The sequence below is a fragment of the Dryobates pubescens genome, chromosome 34 (genome assembly GCF_014839835.1).
Source record: "Dryobates pubescens isolate bDryPub1 chromosome 34, bDryPub1.pri, whole genome shotgun sequence".
NCBI classification, from domain to species: Eukaryota; Metazoa; Chordata; class Aves; order Piciformes; family Picidae; genus Dryobates; species Dryobates pubescens.
This window is the reverse complement of record NC_071645.1, coordinates 2,036,891-2,055,872: the sequence shown is the minus strand read 5'-3', so window position 1 is coordinate 2,055,872 and position 18,982 is coordinate 2,036,891. Positions and strand designations below refer to the sequence as shown.

The following is an 18,982-nucleotide window of genomic DNA, read 5'->3' as shown; positions in this document are numbered from 1 at the left end:
CTGCCCTGCCCTGCCCCTGGCACAGGGCTTTGCAGAGGGATGCAGGATCCCAGGGAACTGTTTTAGGGAACAAAAACCAGCATGAGGCAAGCCTGGTGCTTGCTAATCAGCTGGCTCCCCAGGGCAGGGCTCTGCAGGCTGAAGCAGGCATGTTCCTCGGGCTCCCCTCCTCCCTGCCCCCTCTCGGCTGTGGTTGTGCTGCTTCCTTCCTGCTTCAGGCCTGGTTTTGCTCCACGCATCTTCGCGGAGTCAGGAGGTCAAGCAGGCACTTCCATTTGCACCACAGCTCTTCACTTCAGCCCCTCCACAGGCTGGCTCCCAGCTGGGTTTGCTGCTGCTGTTGACTCCCCCAGACCTGCAGCAGATTTTTCTTTCCCAGTTTCCTGTTTGCTGGCCAGAAGCACTTTTGCCCTGTGCAGGCTCAGCCTTACCAAGCCATTAAGGTCACAGGAAGGGTTTCAGCTGAGCTGCCTCTTTCAGCTACATCAACAGACTGAAACAGGTTGGAAAGGACCCTCAAAGGTCATCTTGAGCAACTCCTCTGCACTCAGCAGGGACACCTCCAACTACAGCAGGCTACACAGGGTCACATCAAGGCTGGTCTTGAACGTCTCCAGGGACACAACCCCCTCCCTGGGCAGCCTGTGCCAGTGTCTCCCCAGCCTCCCTGTGCAGAGCTTCCTCCTGGTGTCCAACCTAGCTCTGCCCTGCTCCACTTTCAAACCATTGCCTCTCATCCTATCACTCCAAGCCCTTCTAACCAGTCCCTCCCCACCCTTCCTGTAGCTCCCCTTCAGATATTGCAATGCAGCTCTAAGGCTCCCCAGAGCCTTCCCCTCCCCAGGCTGAACAGCCCCAGTTCTTTCAGCCTGTCTCAGCAGCAGAGGTGCTGCAGCCCTCTGATCATTGGTGATTAATTCACATCACAAAGTCGCCCAGCACCTGATGTGCTTCATGACTGAAATGTCTTTCTTCCCTCAAGGCAATGTTAATGCAGCACTACCATTTCTGCCACTGCCAGCTAGATTTTTTCCACTTTCTTCCACTATTTCTCAACTGCTTCACAGCTAACCATCTGACACAGGATCATTTTGTTCCTCACACACAGCAAGGAGACTGCTCCACTGGATGACTCAGTCACAATGTTGTGCTTGCAGGCCACAGTTTGACATGTACACACTGGCAGGGCTGCAGAGCTCATCCTGTAGAAGCCTGCTGCAAACACTGCTGTGCAGAGGAACCCTTGCACCTTGTGCCAGTGCATAAAGGGTGGCCACCAGGAGGATGGAGGCTCCCTTTTTACAAGGAGTCACATGGAGAAGACCAGGGGCAGTGAGTACAAGTTACTGCTGGGGATACTCCCTTTGTACTGCAGAAGCCAATTTGTCACCATGAGAGCAGTTGTTAGAGACTGGAATCATCTCCCAAGGGAAGCAGTGGATTCCCCTACACTGGACAGCTTGCCAGGGTGCTAGGCCAGCTCACTGCAACTCCACTGGCACCTAGGAAGGTTGGACCAGATGAGCATAGAATGGTTTGGGTTGGAGGGGACCCCCACAGGTCATCCAGTCCAAGCCCCCTGTAGTCAGCAGAGACATCCTCCACTAGACCAGGTTGCTCAGAGCCTTGTCCAGCCTGACACTGAATATCTCCAGGGATGAGGCCCCACACCACCTCCCTGGGCAACCTGCTGCAGTGTTCTACCACCCTCATGGTGCAGAGCTTGTTCCTAACATCCTTTCTCCTTTTCTCCCATTTCAAACCATTGTTCCTCATCCTACCCCTGCAGGCCTTTGGAAACAGTCCCTCTGCAGCCTTCTTTAGCCCCCTCCAGGTGCTGGGAGGCTGTGAGGGTGCTGGAGCCCTGAAGCAGGCTGCCCAGTGAGGTTGTGAGTCTCCTCCTGGAGTCTTTCAGGGCCCAGCTGGATGTGTTCCTGTGTGGCCTGCTCTAGGTGATCCTGATTTGGCAGAGGGGTTTGACTCCATGATCTCTGGAGGCTCACAGCCTCATCCAGCCTGGCCTTGAACACCTCCAGGGACAGGGTATCCACAACCACTCTGGGCAGCCTGTTTCAGAGTCTCACCACCCTCATACTGAAGAACTCCTTCCTAAGATTCAGTCTAAGCCTGCTCTCCCTCAGCTTCAAACCCTTCCCCCTTGTCCTGTCTCTGGACACCTTCAGGAGGAGTCCCCCTGCAGCCTTCCTGTAGGATCCCTTCAAGTATTGGAAGGCAGCTCTAAGGTCCCCCCTGGAGCCTTCTGTTGTCCAGGCTGAACACCCCCAGTTGGGTAACTTCCTGAGCAGTGTCCCAGCAGAACTTTGTAAGGTGACTTCTGTTGAGCCAGCAGCAGTTAAGAGGAATTTCATTCACTTCCTGTGTTGTAAGTTTGGTGGAAAGTAGTTCCTCTGTTTCTATTTTTGTAACTGATTACTGTGTGCAGAGGACTCTGAGGCTGCCTCGGAGCTGTAAAAGACATCTTGGGCTCACTTCAAGCCTTCCCCCTTTTCACATGCACAGGCTGGAGCTCAGTGTCACCACAAAGAGCATGCAGAGACCTCTGTGCTGCTGTGGTAACAGGATCTGGCTGCTCACTGTGGGAGCAGGCACAGGCATCTGGCTGCTCAAACTGGGGCTGGCTGCTGTGCCTGCTGCACAGCTCACAACATCTGCAAAGCTGCTGTGCTGTGACAGCCTCCTACCTCTGGGGTTGCTGAAAGGTGTGTTTGACTTGTTGGAGAGTCCTTAAGAGAGTTGTTGGGGGGAGGTTAGCTCATCAGGATAGCAAATTGTAAGATGTAAAGCAGCTACAGGGGGAAAATGTTTGCCTGTGCAGGACCCAAGAGCTGTGGGTTTGATTGGTTTCATTTCCTTCAGTGCTGGAGCTGGCAGCAGCAGTGTGTGGAGCAGCAGTGCGTGGAGCAGCGCAGTGCGGGGAGCAGCAGCGCAGAGCACAGGGAGCAGCAGAGCACAGAGCGCGGGGAGCAGCGGCGCAGCGCGGGGGGGAGCAGTGGCAGCGGCGCAGCGCGGGGGGAGCAGCGGCAGCGGCGCGGGGGGAGCAGCGGCGCAGCGCGGGGGGCGCAGCGGCGCAGCGCGGGGGGAGCAGCGGCAGCGGCGCAGCGCGGGGGGAGCAGCGGCAGCGGCGCAGCGCGGGGGGAGCAGCGGCAGCGCGCGCGGGGCGCAGCAGCGCGGGGCGCAGCAGCAGAGTGTGCAGGGCACAGCAGCGCAGGGAGCAGCAGCGGTGGCGCAGCGCGCGGGGAGCAGCAGCGTGCGGGGAGCCGCAGCGCGCAGCAGCGGAGTGCGCGGGGCGCAGCGCGCGGGGAGCAGCAGCGCAGCGTGCAGCAGCGGAGTGCGCGGGGCACAGCAGCAGAGTGCGCGGGGCGCAGCGCGCGGGGAGCAGCAGCGGCGGCGCAGCGCGCGGGGAGCAGCAGTGCGCGGGGAGCAGCAGCGCGCGGGGAGCAGCAGCGCGGGGAGCAGCAGCGCAGCGTGCAGCAGCGGAGTGCGCGGGGCGCAGCAGCAGAGTGCGCGGGGCGCAGCGCGTGGGGAGCAGCAGCGGCGGCGCAGCGCGCGGGGAGCAGCAGCGCAGCGTGCAGCAGCGGAGTGCGCGGGGCGCAGCAGCAGAGTGCGCGGGGCGCAGCGCGTGGGGAGCAGCAGCGGCGGCGCAGCGCGCGGGGAGCAGCAGCGCAGCGTGCAGCAGCGGAGTGCGCGGGGCGCAGCGCGCGGGGAGCAGCGCGCGGGGAGCAGCGCGCGGGGAGCAGCAGCGCGCGGGGAGCAGCGCGCGGGGAGCAGCAGCGCGCGGGGAGCAGCAGCGGCGGCGCAGCGCGCGGGGAGCAGCAGCGGCGGCGCAGCGCGCGGGGAGCAGCAGCGCAGCGTGCAGCAGCGGAGTGCGCGGGGCGCAGCGCACGGGGAGCAGCAGCGGCGCGGGGAGCAGCAGCAGCGACGCAGTGCGCGGGGAGCAGCAGCGGCGGCGCAGCGTGCGGGGAGCAGCAGCGGCGGCGCAGCGTGCGGGGAGCAGCAGCGGTGGCGCGGGGAGCAGCAGCAGCAGAGTGTTTCCCCTCAGTGTAACTCAGCAATCAGCTCATTTCCAAGCCACCAATTTGTAATTCTTTAGCCAAACAAACGCAGAATGCCTAAGAAAGGAAGAGCTGAACCCAAGCTGTGCTGGGGGAATGTGTTCGTTCTGCAGCTCTGGGAGGCACAGAAGAGGTCAGGAACTGTGTCACCTGTTCCAGCAGCTTTCATAGAGTCACAGAATGGGTTGGGTTGGAAGGGACCTTCAAGATCATCCAGTTCCAACACCTCCCACCAGCCCAGGTGGCTCAAGGCCTCATCCAACCTGGCCTTGAACACCTCCAGGGAGAGGGCATCCACAGCCTCCCTGGGTAACCTGTTCTAGAAGGCTCCAGGGAGACCTTAGAGCAGCCTTCCAGTACCTGAAGAGAGCCACAGGAGAGCTGGGGAGGGACTTTTTGCAAGGCCTCATGGTGACAGGATGTGAGGGAATGGGTTGAAGCTTGAGGAGGAGAGATTGAGACTGGAGGTTAGGAAGAAATTCTTGAGGGTGAGGGTGAAGAGACTCTGGCACAGGCTGCCCAGGGAGGCTGTGGATGTCCCCTCCATGGAGGTGTTGAAGGCCAGGCTGGATGAGGCCTTGAGCACCCTGGGCTGGAGGGAGGTGTCCCTGCCCATGGCAGGGGTTGGAACTGGAAGATCCCTACAAACACTAAACAGGGAGAGGGCATCCACAGCCAACCTGGGCAGCCTGTGCCAAGGTCTCCTCAGCCTCACTGTAAAGAATTTCTTCCTAATGTCCAGTCCCAATCTCCCATCCTCCATCTTCAACCCATTCCCTCTCATCCTATACTGCAAGCCCTTGCAAAGAGTCCCTCCCCAGCTTTCTTCTAGGTGCCCTTCAGGTACTGGAAGGTTGCTCTAAGTTCTCTCTGGAGCCTTCTCCAGGCTGAAGAGCCCCAACTCTCCCAGCCTGTCCCCACAGGGCAAGTTCTCCAGCCTTCTGCTCGTTTTCATGCCCTCCTCTGGACCCACTCCAGCAGTTCCATGTCCACTTCTTCACCAGAAATCCAACCCATGGCATCTCAGCCCTTATTACAGGAGCCAAGCACCCCAGAAACAGGCTGCAGCTGCCAAGCAGCAGTGAGACATTTTTGCCAGCACTGAGAAGCCCATCCACATTTCAAATGAGAATCACCACCAACTCAATACCATGCCTGCACCTCCAGCTACAACAGCAGAGCCACAGAGCTAAGCCTCCCAGCAACTCTGTTTTATAAGCACTGAGAGCTAAGAAGAATGAAAACCTCACTTCCTCCCCAGGCAACAATCTGAAAGCTTTTATTTGTCCCTAAACTGATTTTTTTGAGGGGGGAGGGGGGAGCAATTTTTGAGGAGAGACAATCACAATAAGAGCAAGTTGATGCCAATTATGCTAAGTGTTGCTTAGCTTCCACAACTATCACTTAGGACTAACAATCTGAAGTGAAATTGGAAAGAAACCACTGGCACTCCTCTCTCCAAACAGCATTGAAATGATAATGAATTTCTTCTTGGGTAATAAGCAGTTAGTTAGTGCTGATATGCTGGAGCCTGGCAAGGAAAACCCTTCCTTGTGGGCAGCTTTGGAGCTGGTTCTTTTCTTTAGGATGCTCTCATTTAAATGCAGAGGTAGGCTTCCCTGGTGGGGAGTTTGAGCTGGGTTAGGAGTAAGTGACAGAAAGGGGACTCTCAGACTGGGCAGCATTTGAGCTCCATGGGTTACAGTTCTCTCTCTTTGCACTGCAGTGTGTTGCAAGCACTCAGAAATGAGGAGGTTGGAGCTCTGACCTCCCCTCTGCCTAGAAAGCTTTGCTGGTTCATGGCTCAGCACACTTCTTCCTCTTGAGAAAAATCCAACTTTGTTGGGGTTTTTTGGTTGGGGTTTTTTTTTTCCCCTTTCCTCCAAGTCATCCTGCATGTATTTCCTTCCCCTCTATAGAGATATGCAAGGTCATTTCCAGCAGCCATTAAACACTGGTAGCTTTTCCTTGGGTAGGTTAGTAAATCCTCACTTTGTAGTTGCAGGAGAATAAGAAATGCTGAGCCAGCAGCCCACAGGGCTATTGTCAGAGAGGCAACAGCTAAATACAAACCAGCTTCCCCAAACCATTTAACAAGGACAAAAGAAAGGCCTCAGAGCAGCCTTCCAGTACCTGAAAGGGCACCTACAGGAAAGCTGAGGAAGGACTTTTCACAAGGGCTTGTGGTGATAGGGGAGAGGAAATGGGTTGAAGCTTGAGGAGGGCAGATTTAGACTGGAGATTAGGGAGAAATTCTTGACAGTGAGGGTGGGGAGACACTGGCACAGGTTGCCAAAGGAGGGCAACTTGCCTGCTCACAAGGCCCCAAGATGAAGCTGATCTGCTGGCTAAAACTCAGTCTTTAAAGGGTAACTGGAAGTTACTGTGTGCAGCCATTGGTCAGGAGGTGCACCCAGAGCTTTCAAAGCACCCCCAGCAGCATTCATTTTTAAACAGATATGGAAGGCAGCTACAGCAGGATTTAAACAGCATCTTTGGAGCTCCCCTAACAAAACCACTGAATTGTTTGGGTTGGAAAAGGCCTCTAAGGTCATCCAGTCCAACCAGCAACCCATCACCACCATGGCCACTAAACCACGGCCCCAAGTGCCATGGCCACAGGTTGCTTGAACTCCTCCAGGGACGGGGACTCCACCACCTCCCTGGGCAGCCTGTGTCAATCCCTGACCACTCTTTCCTTGAAGAAATTCTTCCTTCTCTCCAACCTCACCCTCCCCTGGCACAATTTGAGGCCATTTCCTTTTGTTCTATCACCTGACCCTAGGGAGAAGAGACCAACCCTCACCTCACTGCAACCTCACAGCATCACAGAATTGTTTTGGTAAAGATCACCCAGTCCAACCATTCTCTAACTCTGCTAAGCCTGGGGCTAAGCCATGGCCCTCAGCACCACATCCCTAGGTCTCAAACACCTCCAGGGATGGGGATTCAACCACCTCCCTGGGAGCCTGTTCCAGTGTGTGAGAATCCTTTCAGCGAAGAGTTTCATCTAACATCAAACCTAAAGCTCCCCTGGTGCAACTTGAGGCCATTTCCTCTTGTCCCATCACTTTTTACTAGGGAGAAGAGACCAACTCCCACCTTATAGCAGCCTCCTTGGAGGGAGCTGCAGAGAGCAGCAAGGTCAGCCCTTGCTTCAGGCTTGGGGCAGAGTGGCTGCAAAGCTGCCTGGAGGAAAAGGAGCTGGGAGAGCTGGGTGACTGTGCTGGCTGACTCCTCTCAGGGAGCTGCAGAGAGCAGGAGTTCTCTTCACAAAAATCATAGCCTTGAGTTTATGGAAGGGAATACAACCTTGCTCAGCAGCAGCAGACATGCACAGCAGGGCATGACAGAGGCCCAGCAGCCCTTCCTAAGGCAAGGAAGGAAGCCTCTGAGTGCTGCCAGCACTGACATCACAGTCAGGGTGCTGGTAGCCACAACAGGAGGATGCCTGCAGCCTGCTGACGGTTGAGGTGTGACACGGGAGGGCTGCTTTTACCTTCAGCAGCTCTGTGACTGCAGCTGGCTTAAAGCTGAAGGGAGAAACCAACAAAACCCAACCCCACGGAGCCACATCCGCAAGCACAGCGAGCGCTGACGTAAGGATCCGCTTCGCCCTCTCGCAGCACCTCTGAGCCTTGCTGCAGTGTGGAACTCGGGCAGCACAGTAAGGGCTCACAAACACAACTGCAAATGTTCCCCCTCTGCTCTGGGGAGACACCACCTGCAGCACCACATCCAGTTCTGGTGCCCCAGCACAACAGGGACATGGAACTGTTGGAGGGGGTGCAGAAGATGAAGATGATCCAAGGGTTGTGGGGCTCTGCTGTGGGGATGGGCTGAGGGAACTGGGGCTGATCAGCCTAGAGAAGAGAAGGCTCCAGGGAGACCTTAGAGCAACCTTCCAGCACCTGAAGGGGGCCCACAAGTAAGTTGGAAGACAGACTTTTTACAAGGGCTTGTAGTGATAGGACAAGAGGGAATGGACTGAAGCTTAAGGAGGGCAGATTTAGACTGCAGATGAGGAACAAATTCTTGACAGTGAGACTCTGGCACAGGTTGCCCAGGGAGGTTGTGGATGCTCCCTCCGTGGAGGTGTTCAAGGCCAGGCTAGATGAGGCCCTGAGCAACCTGGGCTGGTGGAAGGCTGCTCTCATGGCAGGGATGTTGGAACTGGATGATCTTGAAGGTCTCTTCTAACCCAAGCCCTCCTGTGAATCCATGAGCATGCCACTGCAATCTGATTTCATACCTCTGGATTTTAACCTGCCTGCCCTCAGCCAACAGCAGCTACCATTCACATTGTCCTCCCCTGGTGTCTTCTCTAGACACAGCATCCCCAAGCCTCTCAGTGCTGGCTGCCACCTTGCAGCTACAGGACTGCTACAAACCAGCAGCCACAAGACTTGGTGCTCCCCAAAGCCATGCTCCAATCCTGCCTCAGCCCACCCTGGCTGAACACACTGGGGAATCTCTGAGGAGCTTCAGAGGAAACACACAAAGAGCCACTTAGAAACAATACAAACGGGAGGCTGAGGCTCAAGTGATTACAACAGCTCTGATCCTACCATCTAAGAGAGGCATCAGGCACCTCCAATGGCTGTGTGCTTGTAGCCAACACCTGCAGAGCTTTCACACTTCTCATGCAAATGTTGCCCCTTGTGCACTGAGTGTGCAGCAAGAGGGATGTGGGGGGAGGAAAAGGAGCACGTCCACAACAGGAAATCAAATGAATGCTGAAGCTGGGAGACAGGAAGAAAGAAGCTTCAAGGACAACAGGAAAACAAAGTCAGACAAAGTCAAGACAAAGTGATTATTCAGTAGAGCAGATTAGATTTTGAAGGCATGTTTTCATAACACTGCAGACTAACATTAGCCACAAGCCTGCATGAGAGCCAGAGCAAGAGAGATCTGATTTCTCTCCATACATCCATACACACCCTGCCATCAGTAAAACTTCCAAGGGATTCCCAAACTCAGATTGGATTGGTTTGCTTTAGGGGCTGCCCACAACCTTCCAGAGAGCTTTTCCCACACTTTGAGCCTTTAATTCTTCCAGAGCTAAGGAGAGAAAAATACTCTTTTCATTCATCTCCCAATAAGTCAATGATTGACTCCATGATCTCAAAGGTTCTTCCCTTCTGTGATTCTAAGAAGGTGAAAAAATAATCTCAAGTTCTAAAGGTGTTTTTCCTTCTGTGATTCTAAGAAGGTAAGAAAATATCTTAAGTTCTAAAGGATTCTTTCCTTTTGTGATTCTAACAAGGTGAGAAAATAATCTTAAGCTAACTCCCCTGAAATGATCAGATACACTTCAAATCCAGAGGTGCAAAAATTCACTTAACCACACTTCAGAGGAAACAAAGAGCACCTGAAGTGCTCAGGCTCCAAAGGCTTCACACAGCCATGAAGTCTGACACTAGGAAATGTCACCTGGAGTACTGCATCCAGCTCTGGAGCTTTCAGCACAGGAAGGAGATGGACCTGGTGAAGGAGGTCTAAAATGGTCAGGGGGCTGCAGCACCTCTGCTAGGAGGACAGGTTGAGGGAGCTGAGGTTGTTCAGCCTGGAGAAGAGACCTCTGAAGAACACCTAGCCCAACTCCCCTGCAGTCAGCAGAGACATCCTCCACTAGATCAGGTTGCTCAGAGCTTTGTCCAGCCTGACCTTGAGTATCTCCAGGGATGGGGCCTCAACCACCTCCCTGGGCAACCTGTTACAGGGTTCCAGCACCCTCATGGTGCAGAACTTGTTCCTAACAACCAATCTAAATCTCCTCTAACTTCAAACCATTGCCCCTCATCCTGTCCCTGCAGGCCTCTGGAAACAGTCCCTCTGCAGCCTTCTTGTAGCCCCCTTCAGGTACTGCAAGGCTGCTCTAAGGTCCCCCCAGAGCCTTCTCTTCTCCAGGCTGAACACCCCCAGCTCCCTCAGCCTGTCCTCGTAGCAGAGCTGCTCCAACCCCTGAGCATTTTCATGGCCCTCCTCTGGACCCCCTCCATCAGCTCCAGGTCCTTCCTGTGTTGAGGGCTGCTGAGCTGGCTGCAGGTCTCCCCCATCTCACCTCCAGCTCTTTGGTTTTATTGCAGAGAGAAGCAAAAGAGAAGCAAGTCCAGGGAGTTAATCACTCCAGTCACTTTGCAGTCACACTAATTGACAAAAGAGGGTGGGGGACATTCAAATCAATAGATGTGAACTTCAGAAGCAGGATTCCAGCAGAGAATTGGCTGTCTCACAGCACTGATGGAGCCTCTGGGGAGCTGCTAATTGTACCATTTATGAATAAACAGCTTACAAGGGAAACAACTGTGGCAAGGCTTGTAAACACAAGCACAAAACCAGAGTTACATCCTGGCTGGTCACATTACATCTTTCTTTGCTCTTCACTCAGCCCAGGAAGCAGCTTGTCACAAAGGAGAGATACCAGACACCCTTTTCCTGGTGCTGGTCATGAGCAGAGTAGCTCTCAGTTCTCTAATCTGTCAGAAGAGGGGAGAGCAGGCAGGGCAGATGAGTCAAGAGAGACCTGCTCAGAGCAAGGCACTGCTGCTTCAGCTGAGGATTCTGCCACTTAGAGAAGCACAGAGTGGTTTGGGTCAGCAGTCAGCAGGGAAATCCTCCACCAGCTCAGCCCACCAGGCTTTTTTTAGAAGAGTTCAGTATGACAGAAAAATGCTACAGAGAGTTCAATACCCTAGCAGAGACGTGTGCCAGCACTTCCCACCCACACACACTGCCCACCACCTCGCTCCCCTCCCCCAAATCCTTCACCCCAGCAGCTGCCAGGGCATTAACCACATTCTCCCCAGAGCAATTCTGCTCAGCCCCTGAGGGCTTTTTGCCCCTGGGAGGGTTTGAGGGGTTTTTGGTTGGTTGGTTGGGTTTTTATTCTCATTCTTATTCAGCATCTACTCCAAAATCCTGAAAGGAGCCTGAAGTCAGAAATGTGTGCTTGGTAGCTCTGACAGCCCTGCTGCCAACAGACAAGCCTGCAAGACAGACCTGCTCCACAGCTTTATTCTGCTCTTTTAGACTCACAGAATGGGTTGGGTTGGAAGGGATCTTAAAGATCACCCAGTTTCAACTTCCCTGCCATGGGCTCAAGGCTGCTCAAGGCCTCATCCAACCTGGCCTTGAACACCAGTTCTGGAGCCCCTATTCCAAGAGGGATCTGGAGGTGCTGGAAGGTGTCCAGAGAAGGGCCATGAGGATGAGCAGAGGGCTGGAGCTGCTCTGCTATGAGGACAGACTGAAGGAGTTGGGGCTGTTCAGTCTGGAAAAGAGAAGGCTCTGAGGTGACCTAATTGTGGCCTTCCAGTATCTGAAGGGGGCTACAAGAAGGCTGGGGAGGGACTGCTCAGGATCTCAGGTAGTGATAGGACTAGGGGGAATGGAATGAAGCTGGAGGTGGGGAGATTGAGGCTGGAGGTGAGGAGGAAGTTCTTCCCCATGAAAGTGGTGAAGCCCTGAAATGGGTTGTCCAGGGGAGGGAGTTGGGGCACGGTCCCTGGGGGTGTTTAAGCCCAGGCTGGATGAGGCTCTGGCCAGCCTGATCTAGTGTGGGGTGTCCCTGCCCATGGCAGGGGGTTGGAACTGGTTGGTCCCTTCCAACCCTGACTGATACTATGATATCCCCAGCCTCCCTGGGCAACCTGCCCCAGTGTCTCCCCACCCTCCCTGTCAAGACTTTCTGCCTAACCTCCAGTCTTAAACCTGCCCTTGAAGACCTGCTGCCCCCGCAGCGCTCCAGCGCCTCTCTCCCGCTTACCTAGGCTGGGAGTTCTCCTCATACATCCTCTCCTTCCCTTCTTTGAAGAGGCTGATGGTCTGCTTGGTTTTCTTCATCAGGTTCTCCATGAACACCCGGAAGTACTCGTTCTCCCCCAGGGTCTCCATCTTGCCCTCGTAGCGCGAGAGGATGGTCCGCAGGTGCTGGTAGGTGTCCGGCAGCAGGTCCAGGATGTAAGGGGGGCTGTTCTTCAAGGCCAGTTTTGGGTTCTGACACAAACGAACCACCTGGGGGCAAGCAAGGCAAAGAAAAACCACAGCTTGAAGGCTTCCAAACAGCAAGCAGTCGTCAGTGACTCAAACACCTGCCAGCGCTACCCCTGCGCTCAGCACTGCTCAGGCCACACCTTGAGCCCTGTGTCCAGCTCTGGGCCCCTCAGTTCAAGAAGGACATTGAGAGACTTGAAGGTGTCCAGAGAAGGGCAATGAGGCTGGGGAGGGGTCTGGAGCACAGCCCTGTGAGGAGAGGCTGAGGGAGCTGGGGTTGCTTAGCCTGGAGAAGAGGAGGCTCAGGGGAGACCTTCTTGCTCTCTACAACTCCCCGAAAGGGAGGTTGTAGCCAGGTGGGGGTTGGTCTCTTCTCCCAGGCAAGCAGCACCAGAACAAGAGGACACAGTCTCAAGCTGTGCCAGGGGAGGTTTAGGCTGGATGTTAGGAAGAAGTTCTTCATAGAAAGAGAGATTGGCCATGGGAATGTGCTGCCCAGGGAAGTGGTGGAGTCACCACCACTGGTGTTTAGGAAGGTGTTTAGGAAGAGCCTAGATGAGGCACTTGGTGCCATGGTTTAGTTGATCAGATGGTGCTGGGTGATAGGTTGGACTTGATGATCTCAAAGGTCTTTTCCAACCTGGTTAATTCTATTCTATTCTATAAACCATTTAGTCTTTTGAAGAGCAGCCTGAGAGGGAACCTTATCAGTGTTTAGAAGTATCTGAAGGGTGAGTTGTCAAGAAGGAGGAACCAGGCTCTTCTCAATGGTGTCCTGTGATAGGACAAGGGGCAATGGAACCAAACTGAAACACAGGAAGTGTTTTGCTCCCTCCCTGGAAGTGGTCAAGATCAGGTTGGATGAGGCCTTGAGCAACCTGGGTTTGTGGGAGGTGTCCCTGCCCATGGCAGGGGATTGGAACTGGATGATGTTTAAGGTCCCTTCCAACCCAAACCATTCTATGAATCTATGGATCTATGAGTAAGCTCCACCTCAGCATGAGGAAGAAATTCTTTGCTGTTAAGTGTGCTGGAGCAGGCACATCCTGAAACTACCACAAGCAAGCACATGAATGAGGTCTAAACTGAAGACAATGCCAAGGCTAAGGGTGCACAGGAATCAAACAATGTAGAGCTGCAAAATGCAAAGCTTAAGGGAAGTGGATATGAAAAGGCAAAGGAACAATCCCACATCCTTTTGCAGGGCATCATTTCCACAAAACCTTGTGAAACCTGCAAGCAGAATTGAGCAGTTCCCTACAATGCACACTGAAATGCTTTTACTTCCTTTAAACACTCAAGTGCTAATGGGAAACAAAGACCTATCTTCTGAAACTGTCCTTTAGCCTTTAACTTTGCCATTTAGGGTACAGGCAAACAGCAGCCCTGTGGAGTTAACTGCCATCACCAATTAGATCTTGCAGTAGAGCCTCAGCTGACAGGAAGACTCAATTGCAGTGAAGGGAAATGCACTCAGTGTATCAGAACTCAAACAAAAGAAACCTGACTGCCGTTGTCAGGTGGAGAGGGAATGGATTGAAGGTCAAGGAAGGCAGATTGAGACTGGAGATGAGGGAGAAATTCCTTCCAGTGAGGGTGAGGAGACACTGGAACAGGTTGCCCAGGGCAGGTTGTGGATGTCCCCTCCCTGAAGGTGTTCAAGGCCAGGATGGAACAGGCCTTGAGCAACTTGTGCTGGTGGGAGATGTCCCTGCCTATAGCAGGGGGGTTGGAACTGGATGATTTTGAAGATCCCTTCCAACCCAACCCATTCTATGAATCTCTAAGCACTGTCAGGATTACATCTCTGAAAAAGGCTCTCCAAGAATATATGGGGGAACAAAAACTATCCCATTTCCCCCTCCATTCTGAAGAGACCTTAGGAGGTCTGGATAAGGAGATGATGGTCAGACAACAACTGATTATCCAAGCTGATTCTGATGCCTCAGCTGCTGCTTCCTTGGAGCCAGTGAACGCTGTACAGCAAACCACATCAATGGACTCAACACATTTGTCCCCTGAATAAAACTAGTTTGACTATGCAGCATGAATGGGTTCTAAATATGCTCCTCAGACACTGCTGAATTGTGCTGGGGAGGGCAGAATTTTTTCCTTCAACAGAAATTGTTTTGTTACACAGTGAGTTTAACACTGCAATAAATCAGCTTTTAAGAGGAAGCCACATCAAGCAAGCACACAGGGCAGAGCATGCACTCCCCAGTGCCCTCTAACAGGACAGTTTGGCTGCCACCTCTTTGAAATGGGTATTTAAAGTGGATACCTACGGAGGAAGCAGCCCCTCTGTGCCCTCTGTGTTTCAACAGCCTAACAAACTTCAGTGTCAAACGAGAAAAGCTTCCTCCCCACCCCCAGCAGCAGCAAGTTCTGCAAACCACTCACTCTGACAGCCTCTATGAACTGCTTCCCAAGAAGTGAACTTGCAAAGACGCCTCCAAGAGTTAACAGAAAGGCCCAAAGCGCTGTGATTTCCTTAGCAAATGAGCTCCTTTCTTTACCAAGCAGACCAAAAATCAGCTAAGCTAAGCATTTCAACAGAGCTACACAACAAGGAGCTGCTGCTGCTGCTGCCTCTTGAGCAAACTTGGCTGTTTTATAAGACAGCAGCAGGCAAACCAGTTGCATTTTGGGTTCGTTCTCTCCATGTGCACTTGCAGCGTCGTGACGACGTCCAAAGGAATGTTCCCAGCCCTGGGAACAGCTGCCCCTCAGCCAGCTCCCCTGCCTTCCACAGGGACCAGCAACGTGGAAGGAAATTGAGCAAAAAAAACACCCCCAAGAAGAACAAACAACAAAAGGGCAGTTGAACATTTGCAGTTAGGTGAGATGGCAACCAGCAGAAGCCACCCAGGCCTTTAAGCTGCAACACTTATTCAGCCGAGTTTGCTTGGTCCGGGCTTTGTTCTCCCATGACCAAGGCTTTTCCTAAGACTTTCAGGGCCTTTAGAGAGAGCAAGGAAGCATTTCAAGCATTTCTAAGAGACTCAGAATCTAAGGCCTGTGAAGAACCCTGAAATTGCCTTCAGTGATTTTTTTTTTACCCACTCAAGAGGAGAACACAACAACAACAAATTGCTTCCCCCCCTCAGCTCTGGAGAAACATTTTGTTATCCACTCACTTGAGGGGAAAAAATATCCATGCAGATTTCCCTGCCCTGGATCTGAATCTGTCCCCTCAAGACTCTGCAGCTTGCCCTGACTGAATGGATTTAAAATGTAGGATGAGAGGGAATGGATTGAAGCTTGAGGAAGGGAGATAGAGACTGGAGATTAGGAAGAAGTTCTTGACAAGTGAGGGTAGGGAGACACTGGAACAGGTTGCCCATGGAAGGCTGTGGATGCCCCCTCCCTAGAAGTGTTCAAGGTCAGGCTGGACAAGGCCTTGTGCAACCTGGGCTGGTGTCCCTGCCCATGGCAGAGGGGTTGGAACTGGATGATCTTCAAGATCCCTTCCAAGCTTCTATGAATCTCTATTATCTGTACAAGAACAAAGATGTGCAGTCCTCCAAGCTGTATCTGCCAAGCTCAAGCTGCCCTTCCCACATTATGCTTGTCCTCAATGTTTACAAGAGAGCCATTGGCACTTCTCAAAAGACCTTTTTCTTTCTCCCAGCCTCTCTCTGTAGAAGGTGATCACAGCTCCTCACAAGCACAGCAACACACAACCATGTCTTTTGTTGAGGCAGCCAACACAAAGTGACTTCTTGGCATGAAGGTAATTTAATGTCTTTTTAAAAACTCATCTCCTCTGCCTGCTGTAGCCTTTGCTGCAGGAGATTCAGGCACTGCATGCACAAGGAATGCAGGGAAAAGAGAAAGAGAAGTTGAAAGGTGTAAGCCTGCTGGGCAACTGGATGAGGTATGCCCATGGGCCCTGCTTGCTCTGCTCCCAGAGGGGAAGAGGTGACACACCCCAAGCACTGCAGGCAGCTCTGGAGATGCTCTTCCCCTGCACTACATTCAGACTGCAACACACCAATCCTAGCCTGGATTCTCAAGGCTGAGCCATTACAACATGAAGAGGATCAGTCAAAATCCCAACAAAAGCCATGAGATGATTTTTTCTTTCATCAGGTCACTCTCTAAGGAATGTGAGCACTCACCAACCACTCACCAGGATGTCCTGGAACAATGGATTCATCAACACACCTAGCCAGGCTAGGAAATCAATTGCCATAGCCCATCAGGCCAAAAGGTCCTGGTGTCCTGCCCCCAGCAGCAGCCACTTCCTGGCATTTAAACAGACAGTGGAGGGGAAAGTCTTAATGACCCCGGAGTGCAGTGTCCCCATACAGGCGTGGGACTGGAAGATGGTTTTTCCATTTCCCTCACCGCAGGCTTTTGTTGTTTAACTTTGTGCTCCTTATCTCTCTGTAACCAGATGCATTTATTGCACAGGAGGGTTGTTTTATTGTTATTTATTTAGGGTTTTACCAGGCTCCCACTTTTAGGCAAAAGGCTTTGTGATAAGCTCAGTAACATATCACCGAATCCTAAGGGTTGGAAGGGACCTCCAGAATAATCTGAACTGTCACAAAAGAGATGTTCAGCCTCACCATCCAATGCTCAAACACCAGACTCTATCACAGGCCAAAGCTCAACTTCAGACAACTAAATTCTAGACTCCTCCACAGCTGCACACAGGTAGGACCTGCTATTGACTCCACCAGGATGCACCTGCAGCTCCCCACTAGGCCCTACCCAAACCCAGCCTCTACTCCACCAGCACCACCCCCTCCCAGCGACTACAAAACCACGAGGGCACAAATCCCACATCCCCGCGAGCAGGTCTGCATCCTCCATGCCAAACCTACCTCTCTTTCTCCAACCTCTTCCCTCTGGAGTCCTGCCTGCAGCTCACCACCTGCAGAGCTGCTGCCCTCTCTCCACACCTTCCAATCTTTACATCCCGCTTCCCCCCCTGCCTCTCATCTCTCCTCCGCCCCACACCTCCCCCCCGGCTCTCACCATCCTCTCCCCTTAATGCCTTGCACGCTGCTGTGCTCACACACAGCTCTCGCCCTCCCCGAACATTCCACCCCAGCCCCACCTCGAGTCGTGAAGCTTTCTTTCACCCAACCAAGCCTGCAGCCGAAAGCTCACCCTCCACACTCAGAGCCACCCCAGGGGCCCAAACTCTTCCGCTCAGCCTTATGCCAACCCTGCACAGCCCTATCTACCTTCCTCCTCACTGCTTTACGCCAAGCCCAGCTCCTGCAAGCGCTTCAACCCAGCCTCCTAGAGCCACTTTGCCCAGCTCCAGGCCCAAGACCCTTTCCCCAGCCCTACCTCAGCCCACGAGGGCCGCTCCCGACCCCTCGGCGTCCCCCCACAGCCCTCTCTGCCTGCCCAGTGCGGCCCGACGCCCCCGCCAGGCCCACCTTGTCCATGAGCTTCCAGCACTTCTCCACCATCTTCTTGTCCACGGCGCCGGGCTGGTGAGGGCCGAGGTGGTGGTGGTGCGGCTGGAAGGCGTCCTTCATGAGCCCAATCAGCCCCCCGGGGCCCTTCTTCAGCGGCGCCGACATGAGGGCGGCGCGGGGGCGGGGGGCGGCCGTGAGCGCGCCCACACCCGCGCCCTGCCCGTCGCCCCCGTCTGGCCCCGGGCCGCGACCCTGCAGGGTAACCGGGAGTGGGGGACGCTCCCGTAGGGAGGGGCGGGCCGGCCGCGCCGGGCCGGGCCGCGCCGGGCAGGCGGCAGCAGCGGGAGCCGCGGGCGGTGGCGGCAGCGGCGGCGGAGGCGCCCGGCTCCAATCGGCCCCGCCCTCCGCCCTGGACACGCCGCGCTCCGATTGGCCAGCCGGCCCACCGCGCGCCGGGGCCCGCCCCCAACGCCGGGGAGGAGTCGGCGATGATTGGCCAGCGCCCGCACCCGAAGGGACGGGGGGGCGAGAGGCGGCCCGGTGGGGAGGCACCGCCTCGCTGCCCGGGAGCAGGCGCACGGCGGCGGCGAGGGCGACGCTGCGGCCATGTTTGGGGCGGGCGGGCGCGGCGCGGCCCGGGGCGGGGCGGGGCCGCCATGGGAACGGCGGGGCACGGAGTGCGGCGGGACACAGCCGGGCGCGGCCGTGGCGACTGGGCAGTTCCCTCTCTCGGGACCGCTGCGCGCCGGGCCGCGCCGGTTCCGGAGGTTGCAAAACAAGATCGTTTCCCCTTTCCAGCAACCGGGTTCCCTTTTCTTCGAATGACCGGTGTCCAGCCCCAAAACGGGAAGCGGCCGCGGGAACCTCACTGCAGGGGGCTGGCTAAGCCTTCTCGCCCTGGAAGGCTTCATTCGCTCCGCTCGTGGGAAAGCAGAAGCCGCCCTGGGCCTGCTCGGGCAGACGGCAGGCACCGGGTGGAACGGGAGCTGAGCCCGGCCGAGGACAGCATCCCCCAAATGTGAGCCCTCGGCAGGAGGGAAACCGACCCCAACCCACCTTGGTGGGACCGGTACCACACCCTCAAGGGTGCTGCGCAGGATGGAGACTGCAGGGTGGAGATTGGAGGATGCAGAGTGGGGGATGAAGAATGGGAGATGGCAGGGCGGGGGATGCAAGATGCAGCAGTACTCCGGGCAGCTGTCCCTCCTGGGGGGCCAGGGCCGTCTCCTGTGACACTGGAAATGAACCCTACAACACCTCTCAGCCCTTTGCTTCCCCTGTGGCACTCACGCACCCACTCTCGTGTGGGAGCCACGACCCCTGGGGTGCCAGGTGTGCCAAGGCAGAGCAGGAGAGAAGAGCTGCTGCCCTGGCACGCCAGCGGCGATGGCTGCTGATGAATTCCTGCAGAGCACAGAGCTTGCTGGAGCGTCAGGCAAGCAGGACAGTGGGAAGCAGCATGAAGCACTAGATAGAGAAAGACACAGAGAGGTGATGCTAAAGGCCATAGTGTAGCACCCCAGGTAGTGGCTA

At 54.9% G+C, this 18,982-nt stretch overlaps 1 protein-coding gene across 1 annotated transcript in view; it reads right to left on the bottom strand.

Moving 5' to 3' along the window:
* CBL (Cbl proto-oncogene) overlaps positions 1–17,827 on the bottom strand; it is a 40,491-nt gene extending 22,664 nt beyond the window's left edge. Inside the window, exons 1-2 of the mRNA XM_009901335.2 lie at positions 17,468–17,827; positions 11,842–12,089 (exon numbers count right to left, since the gene is read on the bottom strand). Coding sequence (XP_009899637.2) covers positions 11,842–12,089; positions 17,468–17,614 — 395 coding nt within the window. The 5' untranslated portion in view covers positions 17,615–17,827. The remainder of the gene's footprint in view (positions 1–11,841; positions 12,090–17,467) is intronic.
* Between the last annotated feature and the right edge of the window lie 1,155 nt (positions 17,828–18,982).